The sequence below is a fragment of the Antechinus flavipes genome, chromosome 1, assembly GCF_016432865.1.
Source record: "Antechinus flavipes isolate AdamAnt ecotype Samford, QLD, Australia chromosome 1, AdamAnt_v2, whole genome shotgun sequence".
NCBI classification, from domain to species: domain Eukaryota; kingdom Metazoa; phylum Chordata; class Mammalia; order Dasyuromorphia; family Dasyuridae; genus Antechinus; species Antechinus flavipes.
Window position 1 is genome coordinate 725130504 of NC_067398.1, and position 21322 is coordinate 725151825.

Consider the following 21322-nt stretch of genomic DNA (forward strand, 5'->3'; position numbering starts at 1 on the left):
GAAAAAGTTGAATGAAATGAAAAAAGACCTAAATAATTAAGAGACAAGTAAAACATTTACAGATGAGATAGACCATTACAATAAAGAAGACAATACTTCATAGATTCATTCTCATACTTGATATTGTACCAATTTAATCATAAAGGGGGATATTTTATGGATTGATATAATAATAACCAAATTCATAGAGTAACAAGGTGAAGATTGTGGTATTCTCTTCTTTAAAATATAATGGTTCTCTCTGGGAGCAGGTTTCTTGGGGAGGTTTTCTGGAGGCAGCCTTAGTTTCAGTTCAGATTAATAATCACTCTAAAATGCAGCCAGCTGATAAAATCCAAACATTTATTTTCTCCTTCCAAAATAACCTAGTTAGTTTTCTTAGAGGCCTATCTCTCTGCTTGGTTCCAAGAGGTCTTGCCACTAATCTTTTGCCTCTGCCAGCTTCTGCTTCTCTTCTTCCAAATATCTCCAGCCAGCACCAAGGTGAAAGTTGGAATGAATCTGTCTTGCCTCCAAGAGAGGGCTTGTGGGCTTCTGTATCTCCCAGAGTGCCCTCTTGGCAATGTTCCGAACTGAACTGACTTTGACTGACTCACTGAAGCTCTTTTTATGCTCGGTATAAAAGGTTGATTCCTCCTCCGAGAGTGGGATTGTGGGCTTCCTCCCAGAGTGCTCTTTGGCCCTAGAGCTTCTTGCTTATATGAGCTCTTTAAAGGTGTGAACACAAGCATTGTTTCTATCAGTTCCGCTTAGTACCTTGTTTCAAGTTCTGGACCATAACATCTCCTTGTAAGATCAGATCAATCACACTGAACCATGCTAAATTAGATAATTATTGTCTCTATCAACTCTAATGAGTTAACACTTTGTAAGGATTCCAACAGAAGATTATCAAGGGAAATAGTGAATGAACATTTTAATAAAAGGAATATACCATTATAAAACATCAGTTAAATTGCAAAGCAATAATTATCAAAAAAAAAAATTTAGTACCAGTTAACAAATAGAAAAGTCAGTAAATAGATTCAGAACCCTGATTTTTGATAAACCCAGAAATATAAACTCCTGAGAGGGGGGCTAATTATTTAGAAAAGAATTCTGAGAAAAATATAGGCACTTTGGTAGAAATAGATTTATTAAATTATTTTTTCTTGATGGAGAATCCAAAAAGCAGGAAGATGTGTGTGTACAACAGAAATAACAAAAGAGGACATTGATTTTTTTTATTTCATTCAGATTGGGAAACTGCTCATGGAACCAAGGAGACAGCTCTAAAACTGGACATGTCAGTAGAAGAATCATCCTGGGAATGTAATGCCATGTTAAAGAGGCACCATAACAGTGAGGAAAAAAATCCTCAGAAAGGAAAAATAACCCAAAAAAAACCTGCAATTAAGTTGAGAGGCTGCAAATATAACAATCATGACAGTAGCTTCAGTCTGGAGCACATCCCTTTTGCCCAACAGAAATTATCTGTTAGAATGATTCTCCATAAATGTGATAAAAACAAAAGGCACTTCAGACTGTCTACAGACTTAAGAAAACATAAGAGAATACATTCAAAGAAGATATTTTCCAAGTATAGTGAATATATGAAATTCTTTAAGTACAACTCACACTTTATTGAAAATGGTAGGCTACAAAATAGAGAGAAGCATTATCTCTGTAATGAATGTGGGAAGGCCTTCAGCCAGAAAGCCAGTCTTACTCAACATCATAGAATTCATACTGGAGAGAAACCTTATGAATGTAATGTATGTGCGAAGACTTTCCGCCAGAGCACAGGACTTAAGCAACACTGGACGATCCACACTGGGGAGAAATGTTATAAATGTAATGAATGTGGGAAGGCCTTTCGTCTGAGAGCACAGCTTATTCAACATTATCGAATTCACACTGGAGAGAAACCATATGAATGCAATAAATGTGGGAAGACTTTCCGCCAGAGCGCACAACTAACTCAACATCAGACCATTCATACCGGAGAGAAACCTTATGAATGTGCTGAATGTGGGAAGACCTTCCGCCTGAGAACGTTACTTATCCAACATCATAAAATTCATATTGGAAAGAAACCTTATCGATGTAACGACTGTGGGAAGGCTTTCCGCCTCAGTTCACAGCTTATACAACATCAGACAATCCATACTGAAAAGAAACCTTATGGATGTACAATATGTGGAAAGTCTTTTCATCAGAGAGCCTTACTTACTCAACATCAGACAATTCACAGTGGGGAGAAGCCTTATGAATGTAATGAATGTGGGAAGGCCTTCCGAAATAGCACATGCCTTACTCAGCATCAGACAATTCATACTGGAGAGAAACCCTATGAATGTCATGAGTGTGGGAAGGCCTTCCGATTGAGTGCTTATCTAATACGGCATCAGAGAATTCACACCGGAGAAAAACCTTTTATGTGTAATGACTGTGGGAAGGCCTTTACTCATAATGCAGGACTTTCATTGCATAAAAGAATTCATGCTGGAGAGAAACCATATGAATGTGATGAATGTGGAAAGGCCTTCCGCCGAAGATCGGGGGTTGTTGAACATAAGATAATTCATACTGGAGAGAAAACTTATAGCTGTAATGAATGTGGCAAGGCTTTCCGCTGGAGAACAGGACTCATCCAACACCAGAGAATTCATACTGGAGAGAAACCTTATAAATGTGATATATGTGGGAAGGCCTATCGCTTAAGCAAAGGACTTACTCAACATCAGAAAATTCACACCGGAGAAAAACACTGTGTGTGTACTGAATGTGGGAGTGCCTTCCGCCTGAAAAGACAACTTACTCAGCATCAAAAGCTGCACAGTGGGGAGAAGCGTTACGAGTGTGATCAGTGTGGGATGATCTTCTGCCAGAGCAGAACCCTTATTCAACATCAGAGAATCCATAGTGGAGAAAAACCTTATGAGTGTAATGAATGTGGGAAAGCCTTTCGCTTAAAGACACGTCTGAATGAACACCAGACAGTTCACACGGGTGAGAAACGCTTTGAATGTGCTGAGTGTGGGAAGGCCTTCCGCCAGAAGACACATCTTACTGAACATCTCTCAGTTCACAGTGGTGAGAAGCCCTTTGAATGCAGTGACTGTGGGAAGGCCTTCCGCTTGAGAACACAGCTTACTCAGCATCACATAATTCACACTGGGGAGAAGCCATACGAATGTAACGTATGTGGGAAGGCCTTCAGTCAAAGGACAGAACGCAATCGGCATTATAGGATTCACACTGGAGAGAAACGTTATGAATGTAGTGAGTGCGGGAGGGCCTTCCGCTTGAGCACACACCTTACACGGCACAAGAGGATTCACACTGGGGAGAAACCCTATGAATGTGGCGAATGTGAGCTGGCATTCCGCCTGAGGGCACAGCTTACTCATCATCAGAGAATTCATAGCAGAGGGAATGTTTAGGAGAATTATCCATGAGGAGAGGGTGTTCTCCAAAACAAATGCCTTTCTCACATCTGTTAATAATGAATAGAGAAAACTTGTCTGTATAACAAATATGAGAAGCCTTTGAGCTAGAGCACAGAACTTAGGAAATATCAAGTCATTCATATCAAAAAAACTATATGAATATAATGAATGTGAGGGTTATAACTAGAGCTACCAACTTTTACTAAAAATTAAAGATCTTATTTTAAAGATTGCCTTTTTTTAAAGGCAATCCTCCTCCCAACTTGAGGCAGCTATCTGCCCAGTCTGCTTTATCCGCAAGTTTCCTACCTACCTTTCTACCTAAAAGTTTCTTACACCTTTCTTCCAAATCTCAATGTTTACTGCAGTTGACTTAGATACTTAATAAATTCTCTAATCTTAGCTTCTTTCATACTGAAGCTAATGTGGATGGATTCTAACTTAATTCTTTCCTCTCCTATCTTATTTCAGCCTATGTACTATCCTCCATGCTGCCCACAGATAATCACAAATGTTCTGTATCCTTGAGAAACTTCATTAAATTTACCATCCCTCATAGCTCTTGCCCTATATCTTTCCTCCCTTTGACAGCTACTACCTTCTCAAAATATATGCTACCAAAATGCTCCAAAAGTAACTCCAAAACCCTGGATTGTCTCCAATATTCCTCTCACTCATCGGTCGCTTTCAGTGTTGTTTCCAACCTTCTTTGTTAGCTGATGTGGATAACTCCAAGATTACTAGTGATCTCTCATTTGTTACCTTGGCCTTTCTTCAATTCTCAGCATTCTGTGGACCCCAGACTCTCTATTCCACAGGTCTTTGTGACACTGGATTCTCATTTTGTTCCTCGGTCTCATTTTCAGAATCATCATCCATGTCCAACCCTTATCTTCATGAGAGTATAACAGTGATCTGTTATCTAGTTACACTCTCTCTTGGATTTCTCATCTCTTGCATAGTGAATTAATAAATCAGTGCACATGATTCCTAGATACCTCTTGAATTCCTTACCATATCTCTAACTGCATGTTACACTTTTCTTATTGGATTCCCTATAGATCTCATAAATTCATTAACATGTCCCAAACAAAATTTCATTATTTTTCCCCTAAAACTCTTCTTTCTAAGCTCCTCATTTCCATTGAGAGTATCACCATGCTTTGGGGGTGTTTAATTGTGTCCAACCCTTTGGCGTTTTCTTGGCATAGATACCAGAGAAGTTTATCATTTTCTTCTCCAGCTCATTTTACAGATGAGGAAACTGAACCAGACAAGGTTAAGTGACTTGCTCAGATTTAAGCTTGTGACTATGTGTCTTCCTGACTGAACTTATTGCTCTATCCACTGGACCACCTAGTTGCTTCATAGACTGCCATTCTTAGTGTTAGCCAAATTCACAAACTATCAGTCAGTTAAGCAGTTTTGGCATTTCTAGCTCTATAATATCTCTCAAATCCTCCTTCTTTGAGCTCATAATGTTCAGATGATGAACTCTTGGTGAAATCTCCTAATTGGTATCCCTGCATCCCTGAAGCCCTTTCCCATACAGCTGCCAAAATCCCAAAGTATAAAGGTGCCCACGTCATTCACCTCTCAAGGAGCTCTGGTGGCTCCCTTTTCCTTCCAGTTTCAAATACAGACTCCTTGTCAGAAAACCTTTCAGGCTTCTGTCACATTATTCTTTTGGATTTAAATTATGTGTATTTTTCTTTTGTTTATTTCTGTGCATTTTGTTTTCTACCTGGTAGAATGTAAGCTTCTTTAAACAGGATCTGTTTAATTTTGGTTTTTTTACTTCCAAATTAGAATTAGTTGCTGGCATGTGCTATGTTCTTGATGCTTGAATGACTGAAATGAGGAAATGGCAAACATCTGCCCCCTCAAACGCTCTAGATCTGTTAAAATTGTCCACCATTTTTTCTGACTTTGGGTCACAGAAATATCCCTTAACTAAAGTGAATTCATTTTTCTGCAGTCTTGATCCCTCCCCTTCTCCATCTTCATTTTCCCTGTCAAATGGCCCTTTCCCTTCTGCTTGTATTTATTATTTAATTAGGCCAACATTTAACTTTATTTTTTTAATTTTTTTTTTTTTTTGGCTGAAGCAATTGGGCTTAAGTGACTTGCCCAGGGTCACACAGCTAGGAAGTGTTAAGTGTCTGAAACCAAATTTGAACTCGGGTCCTCCTGACTTCAGGGCTGGTACCCTATCCACTGCACCACCTAGCTGCCCCAGACTAGTATTTTAAGCTCTGTAGCCAGCAGGTAGGTCCTTGTGATGGTCGATCCCTCCCTTCCCACTCCATATAAAGACAGGAATTCTTGGTTTGATTTGGTATGATTTTGTTGGGCTTTTGTCCCCACTTAGTTCTCAGCACACTGTGTAGCAGGTTCTTGATGAGCATCTGATACATGTGTTCGCTTCCCTGAGCAGGTAGAAAAGTTCAGGATCCCTTGAAAAAGAAGTTGCTCCAGTCAGGTCTGTACTTTTAGGAAGACGACTCTGGCAGCTGAGTAGGGCTTAGACTGGAGTAGGGCGAGACTGCTGGAGGGGATACCAACCGATAGCCTCCCGCAATAGTCATAAGGTTTAAGGTGATGAGGATTTGTACCAGGGCCGTGAGGAAAGCAGGGACGTCCATGAGAGAGACCGTGGAGGTGCTCCGGAGACCTTAGCAACAGCTGAGATATGGGATGGAGGATGATACCCAGGTTGCAAGCTTGAGTGATTGGGAGGATGGGCTAACATCAACAAGTAAGGGTAAGGTTTGGAAGAGGCAGAAAAGGGTCGAGAGGAAAGCTAATGAGTGCAGGTTTGAATGGATTGAGATTTAGATGTTTTTAGGATAACTCATTCAAGAAGGCGAATTGGCAGTTGGAGATGGGAGGCTAAGCGAGAGACTAAGCCCGTACAGGTAGATGTAAGAATGATCAGAATAGAGCCGATAATTGAATTCATCCCTTTTGGTTACTTGAGTACAAAATAGCTACAAGGGATAAGCTTTTACACGAAGTTTCTGGACTCCAATAGACAACGCAGAAGCATGGGGGCTTTGCTCCACTAAATTAAGGTATAAATCCTACTGTTGCTAAGTAAATCAAGTGTGTTTAAAAAAAAGAAGAAGAAGAAGAAGAAGAAGGAACAAGAGAAAAGGAAAAAAACCGTGCTCATGGTCACCCAGAAGGAACCCCACCCCCCAAGCTGAGACTTGAAGGAAGGTAAAAGTGAGAAGGAAGCACAGCTCAGCGCTGGGAGCAACAGCTTCAGTGAGAAAAGATGAGTGTTAAATTTGGCGACTTTGGCTGGAATGTAAAGTGCTTGAAAGGGTGTCATGGGCTGCTGAGGTCGGAGAGTGGGTGGGAGTCATCCTGCACAAGAGGAGAGACCCAGCAGTAAGCATTAATTTGGCACCTGCTGTGAGCCTGGCCTGCTAGTATCAGCAGATATAAAATTCCACCTTCAGGGGACTCTCAACCTAAGGGGGTAGGGGAGAAAACACAAAAGGGCCGCTGAAAGAGGGATGGAGAGGTAGCTGGCAGGCCAGTCCCTAAAGGGCTTTTGCTCAGCAAAAAGTTAGAGGGACTGAGGATGTGTCTCTCCCTAGACTGACATAAACCTACAGAAGGAGGAGATTCCTGGCCTCCAGAAGCAGCACATTCAGACAGTTTTATCCTAGGGTCCTTGGCCTCTTGTCCAGTTGGTTTTTAGCCAAGTTCAGCTCTTCATGAGCCTCTTGGGTTTGTTGGCAAAGACACCCGAGTGGTTTGCTGTTTCCTTCTCAGCTCATTCTACAGATGAGAAAACTGAGGCAGGCAGGGTGAAAGGCCTTGCCCAGGCTCGCCCAATAAATGTCTGGGGTCACATTTGAGCTCAGCCCTTCCTGACTCCAGGGCAGGCTCTCTGCCCAGCTGGCGTCTCCCTAGAGGATAAATTAGAGAAGTGGTCCAGGTGGGACTGGACGAGGGCTTTGGGCAGGATGAGGAAGGGGAGAGGATGGGACATATGCCAGAGAGGCTGTGGCAAGCTCCAGATTTAGTCAGGCTGCCAGCTGTCCCTGCCCGCCTGACTGTGTCACTTTGCTGATTGGGAAAATCGGAGCTTTGGACTAGATTGCCTCTGAATCCTAGACCTGCTCGTGCCTAACTCTGACCATTTTGTGGAGGAAGAAAAATAACAAGCTGTGCTCTGCATTTTAAAGTCTGTCAGGGACGCTGATTTATGATGAACTTCTGGGAGACCTAGCATTTCTCTTGGCAGTCATGTGACTGCCTAAAGCAATTCTCAATGAACATTTTATTAAAATAAAGTTTGATGGATGCCTCTTTTTATATCTTCCATAATTTTCCCAGTATTGCTCCCCCTCTCAGAGAAACATCCTATATGACAATTGTGGTGGTTTGGGGGTTTTGTGGTTTTTTAAGAAAAAAAAAAAGAACCCAAAACAAGTGATTGCTACATAGAAAAAGTCAGAAAAGATAAGCAGTGTTTAATGGCTGTGGACTCCCACCTCGGAACGGTGGGTCAGGCTGCCTTCCCAGGCCTCTCCAGTGCAGCTGCTCTGCTCGCCACTCACTCTTTTTAATAACAGTGGAATGAAGCACCGAGATTCCATTGTCGGGGTTGCCAAGCATGATCCCCAGGGAACCTTTGTCATTGCGGGGTTTCTTCAGAGCGAGTAGCGTGGCTAGTGGGTAGCAGGCTTTCTCTCCAGTTGTTCTTAACGCCTTTTAGCTAACGAATACACAGGCTGTGAGGGCTTGCATTCCCCCTCGCTTCGGAGACTCCCCCAAATCACTAATTCTGTAGCGTTGTCAGGTTTACAAAGCGCTTTAGGATACTTGACCCATTTGAGCCTTACAGTGACTTTATGAGGTAGGTACATTATTATTTCTGTTTTTCTGTGGAGACCCCAGCTCCAGCCTGCGTCCCCCTGTACCAGCCGGTGATTGTGAGCCTGGTATTCACATCCCAAGTGTGGCGCAAAATTCCATCTGAGTGCACTACAGAGAACATGCTCTGACCCTCCCGAGGCTTCTTGCTCAGTTCTCAGGGCTTCTAACGCTCTCTGTAGCACTGGGGCTGGTGAGGTTCTAGAATCTCTATTGCTTGTCAAAGCTTCGGTAGTATACGAATTACTCATGATCGCACTTCTGTGCTGCGTCTGACTCGAGGCCGTGTCGTGGTTAATGATCTTGTCCAGAGGAACTGGATTGAGCTGCCTTCTTTCCTCTTAGGGAGTTCTTGCGTGAAGGCTGAGTTTCATATTCTATACAAATTTATTGCTCTCCTGTTGTGTTTCATGTTGTGGTTTTGAAGAATGGATATGATCTCCAAAAAGTGTGCGACACTTGGAGCTTTTAAACGAGATACTTTGGTGGCTCTTCATGACGTGGCAGAAGGTGTTTGGGGAAATTGAAGCATTTCCGCACTCGTTCAAGTGCACAATGAATAGGATCGATCACATGAAGCTCGTGAATTCATAACAAGCAGAGTGAGCTGATAGCTGAAGGAGCTCTGATTCCTCCACGGAAGGGCTTCTTGCTGCTGCAACAACAGCAAAAAAGCTAGCAAAAATGTGAAAACCGAAACTGTCAACTACGGCTTGGGAGACGTTGCGAAGACTAGAGAACTGAGGGTTCCAAAAAGGTGATTTTTACAAAAGAAACACAGCTCACGTTTTCATGCAAAGTTAAACCCAACTTTTGTCATAAAAACTCTCGGAGACTCTGGGTATCTTCAGAACATCTAAATAGCTGAAAATATCTTTGGGATTTTTTTTTAACTCTTCATGGACCCAGAAGTCTTTTGCAGATGAAAGGAATGAGGAATGTTGATGAATAGGTTGCTATCCTGAAAAGCAGAATTCTGGAAGAAATTCCTAACAGAAAAAGCAACATAGTATTATAGCGCAAAGTCATCCAAGAGATGAAGATAATAAGCATATTTTAGTGGCCTGGAAATCTGATTGCTAGAATTAAGACATTCTTCAAAAGTATATTTAAGTGCAGTGGATAGAGCACCAGCCCTAAAGTCAGGAAGACCTGAGTTCAAATCTGGCCTCAGACATTTTAACACTTCCTAGCTGTGTGATCCTTGGGCAAGTCATTTAACCCCAATTGCCTCAGCCAAAAAAAAAAAAAAAGTATATTTAAAATGCAATGGGATTTAAAAAAAAAACAACATGATTTTCTGATGAAGACTTAAAGAATGTTTAAAATCTCATCAACGAGATATGGAAATGATTTAGAGCAAGCAATTATGGCCATGAGATATTGCATATTAAGATGACTTAAGATGTAAAACTTTGTAAAGGTTTATACTATATATGTCAATAAACTTAATTGCCTTATTTTGTCCCAAGTAATTTGCACACTCTAGTAACATTTTCTTGACTAGAACTTGTTCTCAGAGATAGCAATGATGATTTGACAAGTGATTGGGTTGCTGGGGTGTGCAGAAAAGGAGTAGAGTGGAGTATATACCAAAATTGTGGACTGGGCGACTGAAAGAATGGTGGACCCAGGACGCCTCTGCTGCTGACTTCCGATTTATCGTGTACATTCCTTGTTTGTACATAGCTGTTTGCAGGTTGTTATCCTCCTTAGACTGTGAGCTCCTTGAGAGCTGGGTCTGTGCCTTTCTTTGTATCCATAGCTGACACTTAGTAGGCATTGTTGACTGTGAGTGACAGAGACATCCTGATGAGTTTGAGATCCAAGTCAATGACGCAGGGCTGGGGCTCACGAAAGAGACTGAGGTGATCATATGAGGGACCAGGTAGGGGGGAGAGAGCCGAGGATAGACACATCTAGGATGGGACATCGAGGAGGCCCAGCCAAGGAGACAGATGGGAGGAGGGAGAGCCACAAGAACAACAGAGTCTCCGCACTATCAGAGAGGTCAAGGATGGAGACTGAGGAAAAGACATTGGGTTTGGTTATTGTTATCACAGATAACCTTGAACAGAGGTGTTGCTACTGCGTGAGGAGGTCAGAAGCAAGATGGCAGGAGGTTTAAGCATCGGGGAAAGCAAGGGGAGACACCCGGGACAGGTGGTGATTTCAAGGCCTTGGTGAGGGTCATCTCCCGATGGGGAGCAGACTTGTTTCTAGGCAAGAGAGAAGGAAACAGCAGATAGGGAGGGATTGGAGCCAGGATGGGGAGCAATGAGATGATGAGTAAGCTGGGGTGGGGCAGGGCTTGGAGAACAAAGAGAACTAAAGAGGGCACAGGGATTGGTCAGGGCCATGGGAGATGACCTAGATTTCCTGGTAAATTAAGATATGAGGGCCCAGCTGAGAGGGGAGAACCCTGGGGGAAGGGAGGCATTAGGTCCAGCAAGAACAAATGGCTGTGTTCCAGAGAGGAGTTTCCATAAAACGGAGGTACCCGAAGCCAGATTTCAAAAGGCAAGTGAGTGACTAGAGAGAAGATGAGGGCTTCCAAAGGACAAAGGCCATACTGGGACTGGGCAGAGCTGGGAAGGGAGTTTCCATCCTACAAGTTACAAATCTGCTCCCTTGTCAAATGTATTTGAAGGTCTATCCTCGGCCTCCTTCCCTTTCCTCCACCTTGCTACCGAACATCTTGAGAAAGCCGTTTCCGCCCAGTTTCCCCAGGTCACCCACTCTCTCTCAGAGATGGTCCCTCGGGACCCAGGTGATGGTAGGTTCTCCCTATTGCTTGCCACACATTGGTGCAGAATTACCTGAGTTATTCTATGCAGGGATGCAGAGTGAGCCGGGGCTGTGGAAGGATGGGGTCTCTCTTAGGTAGGAAATGCATCTGATTGGATTCTGACCCCCAACAGGGGCACAGCAGGGGGCCCTTTGCTGTGTGGAGATAGTCAGGGCAGGGTGAGACTGAGGTGGCTGCAGACTGGACAGTGACTGAAGAGCCTTCAGTGGTTCCCCGTTGCTTCTAGGGTAAAGTGCAAAGCCCTGGACAGTCTCTGGCAGCTTTCTTGTCTTACAAGCCGGCCTGCTCACTCCTCTCCCTGCTTGGTGCTCCACAGGAGGCAGGCTCTCCCTCCACAGACCCCAGACCAGCATCTCTTCTTCAGTATTTTCATCTGTAAATGGGGCCCTTCCTCCTAGGGCCCTTTGCCCTGAGTAAAGCCCTTTGCCCTCCCGCCTTTGCTGCTGCAGCTCAGCAGCCATCATGTATTTGTACAAGTGACATGTCCCAGCCCACCCCCAAGAGTGCAGTTCCTTGGGTCTCCAGAACCGATCACATTTCGGTGACCCAGACATGCAGTTTTGTCCCCATAGAGAGTCTCCATTGTTCTGAGATGAAGGAAGCTCCCAGCTAGTCTTCAACTCCTGTGGATTTTAGGTCGTTACAGGCTTGACTGGAACATCAGGAAATTAAGTTAGCTGCACATGGCCGCCCAGCCTGGCCCTCCTGGCTGTCTGTTGCCCCATGTGACTCTGGCGCATAGGAGGCTCTCCATTTCTGGTTAGACATGAGCCAGCTAGGAAAGACATTTGTGTTTTTTACATCTTGTGTCTGTATGTGGGAGCCAGACCCGGAATGCCAACCTTTGGCCACTCTGCTTGTTAGTCTCAGGGCCCCAGCCCGCAGTGAGCTTCTCGCTCTCATTCTTTCAAGCAGACTGGACAGGGACGGCAGACTGGAAAGAAGTCACTGAGGGCCTATGGATCACAGAGAAGGCAAAGGAGCCTTTTTCCCAGGGTCCCTTCCTCCAGGGAGGGTCAGTCATTTGCTAAGTGCCCCCTATGTGCCAACGACATTCCATAGAGCAGTTAGCCATTGAACCACTGGAGTCTCTTCTCCAGAACCTGAGCACAGGGAACCTTTTCCTTTTTCCCGTCTCCTCCCCCCTTTCTCTCCCTCCCAGCATCTGGCGTGCTCTGCACGCAGTCAGCAATAAGGAAATGCTGCTTGGAGTCAGTGATCCCACTTTTATTGCATCGAGGGCCTTCAGCTGGTGGCCTGGGATAAGAGAAGCCTGGGGCTTTCAGCACCAGGGAGAGTTCCCAAGGCTCTGATCTCAGCTGGAGGCCTCCATGGGCTCCTGGCTGTAGCCTGGCTGCCCCCAAGCCCTCTGGCAGAGTTGTCCTGGCCATCAGCTCCCGGAACTCCAGCACTGTCTTATCGATTTAGAACTCAAGGTAGTTCTCTTCAGGGGAGCTTTGTTCTTCGGCCAACTGCTATAAAAATGTCCCAACTAAAATAAGAAAATGGAGATTTCCAAGGATGGGATCATGCATTCCTCTCATCCAAAAATGCCACTTGGAGCCACCTTACATCCATTAAAGTGACGAATGGTTTAAGATAAATGTGTTGATTAGGTTGTGAAAAAGATACTCTGCTGTGCTTGCTTAATGTGGACCCCAAGGAGGCAGGAATTTTCTCTTTTCCCTGGGATTCGCAGCAGCTCAGTGCATAGTAGGTGTTTAATAAATCTTTATTAAATTTCCGGTTAAGATATCTTTATTGTATCTTTTGATAAATCTAGTTTTACAAAATCAATTTTCCATCATGAACTTTGTGATGACTTTAAAAATTCAACATGAAAATGTAGATTTAAAAACTACATTAAGCATGATTAACAACTAGGCTCCCAAACCCCTAATGTGTAATCCCAGTTTAAATTCAGGTTTCGGCTGGCCCCACCGTGCCCCAATCTCTGAAACCCGCCCTTGGGCCTGTATTTTGTGACCATGTGGAGCTTACTTTGCCTTTGTGGGGACTGGGAGTGGGGGATGGGGGCGGCACTTCATGGAAATTGGAAACCAACTGAGAGGATTCTTATTTTCCAAGGCCTCGGGGGTGAATATTGGCCCCAAACTAGCCTCTCCAAGCCCAGGCCCTCCAGACTAGTGTCCCTTACCCCCTTTGCTCAGTCCCCACTTTATCAATAGCCCTCCTAGAGGCTCAGGGCCCCAGCTGCTGATTTCCATGAAAGCCAGTGGGAAGGGAATAAGAGACTCGAGGCCTTCCTAGACTAGAGGATTGGGGCGGGGGGAGAGTGAGGGTACTAATTCTTGTGGGTACAGGCCTATTCTTTCTATGGATCTCTCCTTCCCTGAGTGAGGGGTCTGATCTGACACTTCTTGGGCCCTGGCTGCTCCCACTTTGCATATTCTTGGGCCCAAGTTCAGCAGTGCAGATTTCCTGGGTTACAGCTTTCCAGGTCATCTGATCTGTTCTTCATTCACTCCAAGCAGGGGTAGCACTAATGCTCGGGCAGGGTGGGCTCTGCCCTCCTCGTTGGGATGAGGGATTGACCCCCAGAGCAGTTCTCAGACTTTCAAGGCTGCTCCACCAGCGCCACCACCCGGACCTCCTCTGTCCTGTGAGTTCCACTGTTTCCATCTGCCATATGTCCCCTTAGTGTGGCTCAGCCCCTGGGTCAGGGAGAGAAAGCACAGGTGCAGGCCCGCCTCCTGGAGCGTGCAGTCGTCCGAGCCAGGCCCCGGGCTGGGAGGCAAAAGGCAGCTCCTGTCCTCGAGAAGTTTAGAGCCTAGTAGGGAAGACAACATGGGAACAAATATAGACAAAGCAACAGCATAGAATAAATGACCAACAGAAGGGCAACCAGATGGCACAATGGAGAGGGAAGTCTGAGGCTTCAGACACTTCCTAGCCATGTGACCCTGGGCTCGCCACTCAGTCCTGCTTGCCTCAGTTTCCCATCTGTAAAAGGGACTGGAATGGAAAATGGCCAACCTTCCAGTATCTCTGCTGGGAAAACCCAAATTGGGCTCTCAGAGAGTCAGCCACAAATGAAGTGACCAGACAATTTAAGAAAAGCGTTGGTTTGTGGTGCCCATCTCCCTTGCAATGGGGAGCTGTGTCACACCCCAAGGGATAGGGGGACAAAACAAAAGGAAGGCTTGTAATGACAAGGGCCAAAAAGCTGAGGAAGGCTTGGGGAGAAGCGGGTGGTGACAGAGGTAAAAAGAGCTTGCTCAGACATCAGAGACGCCCAGTGTCATCCAGTGCATCTCGAGCCATCGCCACTTGACCTGAATTTTGCACCGTTGGATATTGATGCAGGAAAAGGTCATGACTTTATTCAATTCTGCCTCATTTAAATAACCTTCACGCATAAGACATGACCCTGTGATACCAACTTCCAAAAGTAAAGGACAGGGGCAGCGAGGTGGCACAGTGGGTAGAGCACCAGCCCTGGAGTGCAAATCTGGCTTCAGACATTTAACACTTCCTAGCTGTGTGACCCTGGGCAGGTCACTTAACCCCAATTGCCTCAGCAAAAAGAAGAAAAAAAAAAAGCAAAGGAAAAACAACAGTCCAGTGAGTCTCAAATCTTTTGTTCTCAGGACCCTTTATGCCCTTAAAAATTTTTGAGGCCTCTCCCAAGAGTTTTGTTTATGTGGATGATATTTCCTGATATGTACCAAAATAGAAAAACAAAATGCTGGAATATTAACTCATTAAAAGTAATAATAAACTACAGACCTGTAGTTTACAGTAGTTATATTTTAATGAAAATAAGTTTTCTGAAATAAAAAATTAATGAAAAGAATGGTATTTTTAATATATTTTTGCAAATCTCTTTTTCATTGTCTCCTTAATAGATGACAGTTGCATTCTCATGTTTCTGCTGTGATATATTGTTTTGGTTAAATTTCATGAAGAAAATCTAGTCTCAGATGACAGGGCCAGTGATATTTTAATATTACATAGTTTTGATTTGCAGACCCCCCTGAAAAAATCTTGGTGTACCCCCAGTTGTCTGCAGGCAACACTGAGAACCCCTGATGTAATCACTTTTACCTGCACAAGATTCTCTGTCATCTTCAACAAGTAGTCATCCAGCTTTTGCTTGAGAGCCTCCTGTCCATAGTCGTTCGGTTCCATTTCTCAGTAGCAATTTTTAGGGAAGATTTCCTTAATTCAAAGCGAAAGGAAAGCAATTTCCTCCCCTTATTACTATTTTTACCTAATTAACTCGCTTAGACCAGTGCAATGATTCAGGCTTGGAATTATAAACTTGCAGCGCATAAAATGCAGTGAAAACTTCGATAGGGTTTCATGTAACATTGTTTATCTCCGAGTCAGAATGGCAGCCTTCCGGGGCAGTTTGGCTAAATAAAGCCAGGCATCGAGAAAGCCAAACCAATGATAATTCTCAGAATGGCATCCCTCTCCTTAAGGAGAAACCCGCCCAATCTGCACAAAGTAGATCCTGCTCCCAACACAGCCTACACCTTGTGGCCAAGGTCCCCAGCATCCCCTTAGAGGACCTTTCACTTTTTCTATGCTCTTTTTTCTTAGTTATTCACCAGTGTTTTTTCTTGATCGATTTTTAAACATTCCGTTTTATTTTCAGATATGAATTCTGCCTCTCTCATCTTCCTTTATTTACCAACAAATATAGTTAGCATTTGTTCAGTGCCAACTATGTGTCAGATACTGGCTTAAGCACCAGGGATACAAATGGAAGGTGAAAGCCAGCCCCTTCGCTGGAGGAAATCGCATTCTAATGGGGGAGGAGACAGTAGCAGGTACAAAGAAGCCTGGCAGGATAAATGGGAGCTAACAAAGATTTCCTGTAAAAGGTAGAATTTATCTGCAACCTGAAGGAAGCCAGAGAAAGCAAAAGGCGAAAATGAGGGAGGGCATTTCAGGCCTAAAGGACAGCCTGGGAGAAGGAACCCAACAGGGAAGTGGAGTCTGAGGCTGCAGAGGCCCTAGTCGTGAGGACCAAGCACGGTCCCAGAGGCTCGGGACCAGAACTTTCTCAGTTCTGGCCCAGTTTGGCCAGCTTAACACCCCAGAGCTCAGCAGAACCCTGCGCTGAAAGTCTGAAGTTTAGAAATGAGCTGGGAAAAGCCCCGTGTGTCGGTCACCACTGCGGCCTCTGAAGCAGAGACACACTCGGCAAAGTGCGGACTGAGTCTCTGCCGCTTGTGCTAATTTGGGCCTAACAATCAACACCAAGACAACGGTTCTCCGTCAGCCAGGGCCACCCCAGCCGTCCGGGAACCATCAGTGAGAGCACGGGGCGAGAGCTGTGCATCGGTTCACTTAGGGATGCGATCCGGGGATGTGCACGTGGCTGGAGGTTGATGCACGAGTCGCCAGCTCAGTGTCTGGGGGGCTCCGAGGGAAAGTCCAGGAGAGCAGAAGCATGAGGCTGACGACCAAGGGCTCCGGAGCCTCGGGGCGACCTCACTGGCCTACGCTTGTGAAGCCTGAAGCGTTCACCTGTGCCGTCGCTTCCATTTGAATTGTCTTAGCAAGAGTCTGAAGATCCCCTGGCAGGTAAAGCTGCCAGACCCCGAGGTCCGTGAGCTAAACCGCCGAGAACTCCCACGCTGCGGCAGTGAGCACAGCCCCTGGGCTGGAGAACTCACCCGGGCAAGCAATTCAAGGACACTCTGTGGGCTTCATTTGGGAGAACCCTGGGACGTGGGAGAGGCTGGCGCAGGACTGACTGCCCGCCCGATCTGCCCTCGCAGAGAAGGGGCTGGGCCGGGACTGAGCAGAACCCCACTTGCTCCAAAGAATTACAGAACGTCCGGATTTAGAGAAGCCACCCCCAAGGTGGGGTGCCTGAAACGTTCGAACATTCCAAGCCCATAAGTCTGATCAACCATAGTCAGACACACTCTAACTTGACTCTAAGATAGCGACGTCCTTTTGGTCCTCTGAGAACACAGGACAAACTCGGCCACCAAGGACCCGTCATCCTCACATGTGGAGGCCTTTTCTCATCCTCCTTGGACACTCACTCAGCCACGTTTCTATCTGTCCGCTGCTCTCTCCTGGTTCCCCTCCCGACTCTGCTTCTCCTTCCAAGTCTCATTTTCTTGATCCTCCTCCGGATTACCCTGCTAACCCGGGCGGCTCCCAGGGCTCCGTCCTGGACCTCTTCTCTGCTAGACTGGGTTGCTACGGGTTCCCATGGATTTGATTCTCATCTCTATGTTGCACATCCTCAGTGGACTTAGGCATTAACCCTAACCCTAAGCCCTGCATATCCTGGATGTCCTTTTTTCTCCACTTTGGGGATGCCATTCAGGGCCCTCATCTTCGCGCTTGGGCCTGCTGGCTCCCCTTCCCCTTCAGGCCTGACAATCTTACTTCTATAGCACCTTCCGGGACACCCCTTTCTGTCTCCTGGTTGGACTCCCACCACGGTCCTCCATTTGTCAAGTGGAGCTTCCTCCCTAAAGGATCCAGCATTCTTTTATTCAGGCTCCTCCAGACCAGGGAAGAATCCTGCGCCGGACGCCCCAGCCCCTCCCTCCCTCCCTCCCTCTCCTTCCGCGAAATGGGCCCCCCGGAGGCTGGCTCCCTGCACTGTGCACTTCCACGGGGCCACCTTTCTGGCCCAAATCTCCCTTTCTCCACAGCAAGCCATACCCAGGGATTATAGGAAGAACAGGAGAGGGTCCTAGGCTTGGGGGCGTGGGGAAGTTTCCCGGAGAGACGTTTGAGGTGGGATTCGGGGGAAGCCGCCGGAGCTTCCCAGGATGGAGGGTGCCAGGGAGAAGGTCCTGGCAGCAGAGACCCCGAGGGGCTTGTGGCAAGGCGGGTCCGATGGGTTTCGGCGCCAGCCAGAGAAATGATACGGAGCCACTGGCGTCTACTGAGGGGGAAGAGACGGGCCTTAGGAAAATGACTCTAGTGGCGCCAGGAGAGAGCCCCGCCTTGTTGTGCGGCCGAGCCCGCGGAGGGTCGTCCTTGGCCGGGAGGCTGGAGGCTCGGCCACCAGCGTCCCCCAGCTAGTCGGGGCCAGCCGCTCCATCCCTGCGCTGAGGCACCCGCAGCAACTGCACCAACGCAGGGGCACGAGGCGGCCCAGGTGGAATCCACGGGGGAGGGGGTGGGCAGAGGGAGGGTTCCGGGGGCTCCCAGGAAAGGCCGCTGGGGCGGGGTCTGGGGGCCAAGGGAATGAGTCTACTTTTCAGCACAGGGAGTTTAAGAGCCACATCCCATTAGGAAGCAGTGGTGGTGAAGGTGCAAATGCGCAGGCGCGCGTGTCTATCCTGCCCAAGAACTACCCTTCCCAGAGGGCTTTGCCTTCCCAAGCGAGTCTTCCCCGGCTCGGTCCGGGGATCGGTTGTGTCACTTCCGCCCCCTCCTACGTTCTCTCATTAGAGCTCGCAGCCGCCTTGGTTTGGCTCCGTCCTCTCCTCAAGGGGAGGATCGAACCCCACCCACGTGAGGGTCCGAGTGAACTGGGGGCCCAGGAGGCAAAAGGGGGTAAAGTCCAGCCTCTTTCGTCAGCGCGCGTTCCTATTGGTTATCGCGGGGGGAGGGAACAGGCCCCGCCCCGCCCTTCTATCGCTTCTCCCCTCCCCCTTCTGCCCAGGATGCCCGGGGGAGGCCCCTGGGTGCGTCGCGTCGTTCTCCACCCTCCTATGGCTCCCCTGTCATTCTCGGGAGGCGGAGCTGCTCCCAGCCTGCCCCGGCCGTTCCCCGCCCTCCCCAGGTACGTGTGAGCCCCGCCCTTCTCTCCCCTTCCTCTCCAGCCGCCTGCAGGTTTTCTCCGGTTCTCCTTGGTTGGGGTTCAGGCATCTCAGGCGCCTCTGACTCCGTGACTCCATGCGGAGTCTTCCTGCAGGTCACTTTACAGATGAGGAAACTGAGGCAAACAGGGTGACGTGACCTGCCCGGGGTCACGCCCGGGATTCGAACCCCCAAAGATGCGTCCTGGGGGCCCCGCCAGGCCCGGAGCGCCTGATCGCCACTTCCGCGTTGTTCGCATTTAGCTGAAGCTGATAAAGCCGCTCAGAGCCTCGTTTTAACTTTGCCGGTGTCTGTTCCGAGCGCGCTTCCGTGTCAGATTCTGCTTTCCCAGTCTGTGGCGGCCTGTTTCCCTCCATCGTATCCTCCTGCACTGTCTGTCCTTATTTATAAAGAAGGTGAGGCGTGAGAGAAAGGGGCGCCCAGGTCAGTCCCCCTCCCCCCCGCCATAGAGGCCCCCTCCAAGGCCCTTTCTTCCTTTTAAACCTCTTCTCCCACGGCCAGCGGAGCCTGCGCGTCCTGCGAGGGCTTGGGGAAGTGGTTCCTGGGCAGACCTGCGGATCTTGGGGGTTTCCGGAATCAGGGACCCGCGCAGGAGGAGAGGGGCTCTGCCAGCGGCGGGGTTGGAGAACTATAGGAACCCGGGCTGCCGGGGGGACGTTCCTCCGGGCCCCACGTTCTCCCCCTGCAGGGCTTGCTTGCTCCCTTAGCTGATACTGTGGGGAGTCTCGGTGTTGAAGGGCTACTGCGTGCAGACACAGAGAATTCCCAGGCAGCCTGTCTGGAGGCGAACTTCATGGCCCTCCGCTTGGGGTTTACGTTCTTTGCCTCCTCCTGTCCCCTGCCAATGTCACAGCGACATGATTTCCTCCTTTCAGCGGGGAGCGGGTCCAAATTCCCACCTTGTTCTGTGACCCGTGGACACAAAATACCGGCTGTCCTTTAGATCCCAGCTTCTTCAACTGTGACCCCCATAGGGGGTCGTTTAACCGAATGTGGGGGTCTTGAAATTGATTTATTTCAATGTTTGACATTTCATATATCTACATACCTGGGGTCAGGAGTAGAAAAAGTTTTAGAAGCGCTGCTTTCGAAGCTCTTGGTACTATCTCTGAACCTTCCCGGGGCGACCACTCCTTCCCAGGAAGAAAAAGCCTGGGGCAGAAGTGGACAGGGCAGGATGGCGCAATGGAAGGAGTTGCAGGGTAGGTCCCAGCTCTGGCTGGCTCCCTATCCGACTTTGGGCAGCTTGTTGGATCTCCAGAACCTCAGCCTCCTTCTCTGTAAACCGCCCTCCGAGGTCCCTTCCAGCTCAGGGAGGGATCGGGTGCATCCTAAATACTTTGGTTCCATCACGCCTTCCTTAAGGGCAGGGGCCACCGTTAAGTTTTTGTCCACGTGCCCAGGACCCGGCAGAGTCTTTGGCCCCATCTTGGCCCACGAAGCAGAACCAGCAGAAGTATCATCAAAGCAACAAGCCAGTTGTGTCAGGTCGGGAAGCACTTTTAAAATCTGGTGGGAAAATGCTTTGCTTTTATATCCCCTTCCTGAATATTGCCTCGCTCTGCTCCCAGCCCAGCAACCGTGGCTTTATAACAAAGAATGAAAAAGGAAAAACCCCGTTCCTCCAAATGGGCCAGATGAATCTAACGGTGTCTTCGGGGTCCCCACCCTAGTCCACTGTCTCAGCAAACCAAGGAAGGAAGTGCATCTTCTCCTGGCTTTTCTGGCGCAGTCTGGGTCATAGCAATGGGACACTATTGTAGTTGTGTGTGTTTTGCAGGTTCTGCTAATCCTCCATCAGTCCCCTCATTTTCCCATGCTGCTCTGAATTCTTTATTCATCACTTCTCAACTCGCAAGAATGTTTCATTGCATTTATGTCTGCAGTTTATTTAGCCCTCCCTCAATCTGTGTGCAGCTGCTATTTTCAGAGAGTAGGGAAGAACTATTACAGGGTTGGAAATAATGTGCCACATTCAATTATATTTTAGCAAAATTAAGGATTTAAATAAAATGAAAATGAATGATTGCTTATAAAAATATAAAGTGTTCATGGACACAAGTGTCCATGGCACATTATTGCCATATCAATACAAATATATATATATGATATATGATATATTTATATGTAAATATATATAAATACTATATAAATATGTGTATATCAATACAAATATTATATAAACATGAATGATTGCTTATAAAAATATAAAGTACCCAAATTAAGAGAATATCAAATGATCAAAATATAAATCCAAACTCAAAGTAAAGATGAACTAGGCAAAAAAGAAGTCATCGAGGGGAAGGGTGTGGGCTTCAAAGGAATTCATAAGAATTTACAATAGCAGCTAGGTGGCACAGTGAATGGAGCACAGTAGATAGGTCAGGAGTCAGGAATATTCATCTTCCTGAGTTCA

General features: G+C 47.0%; 1 protein-coding gene and 1 long non-coding RNA gene across 2 annotated transcripts in view; one reads left to right on the forward strand and one right to left on the reverse strand.

Moving 5' to 3' along the window:
- LOC127545840 (zinc finger protein 420-like) overlaps positions 1-9799 on the forward strand; it is a 55116-nt gene extending 45317 nt beyond the window's left edge. The window contains exon 5 of the mRNA XM_051973335.1: positions 1237-9799. Coding sequence (XP_051829295.1) covers positions 1237-3425 — 2189 coding nt within the window. The 3' untranslated portion in view covers positions 3426-9799. The remainder of the gene's footprint in view (positions 1-1236) is intronic.
- Positions 7857-20872, reverse strand: LOC127545846 (uncharacterized). Its single transcript, XR_007949843.1, has 2 exons — positions 15202-20872; positions 7857-13924 (listed from the first exon to the last, which is right to left on the reverse strand). It is a non-coding gene; the product is annotated as an uncharacterized LOC127545846 (long non-coding RNA).
- Between the last annotated feature and the right edge of the window lie 450 nt (positions 20873-21322).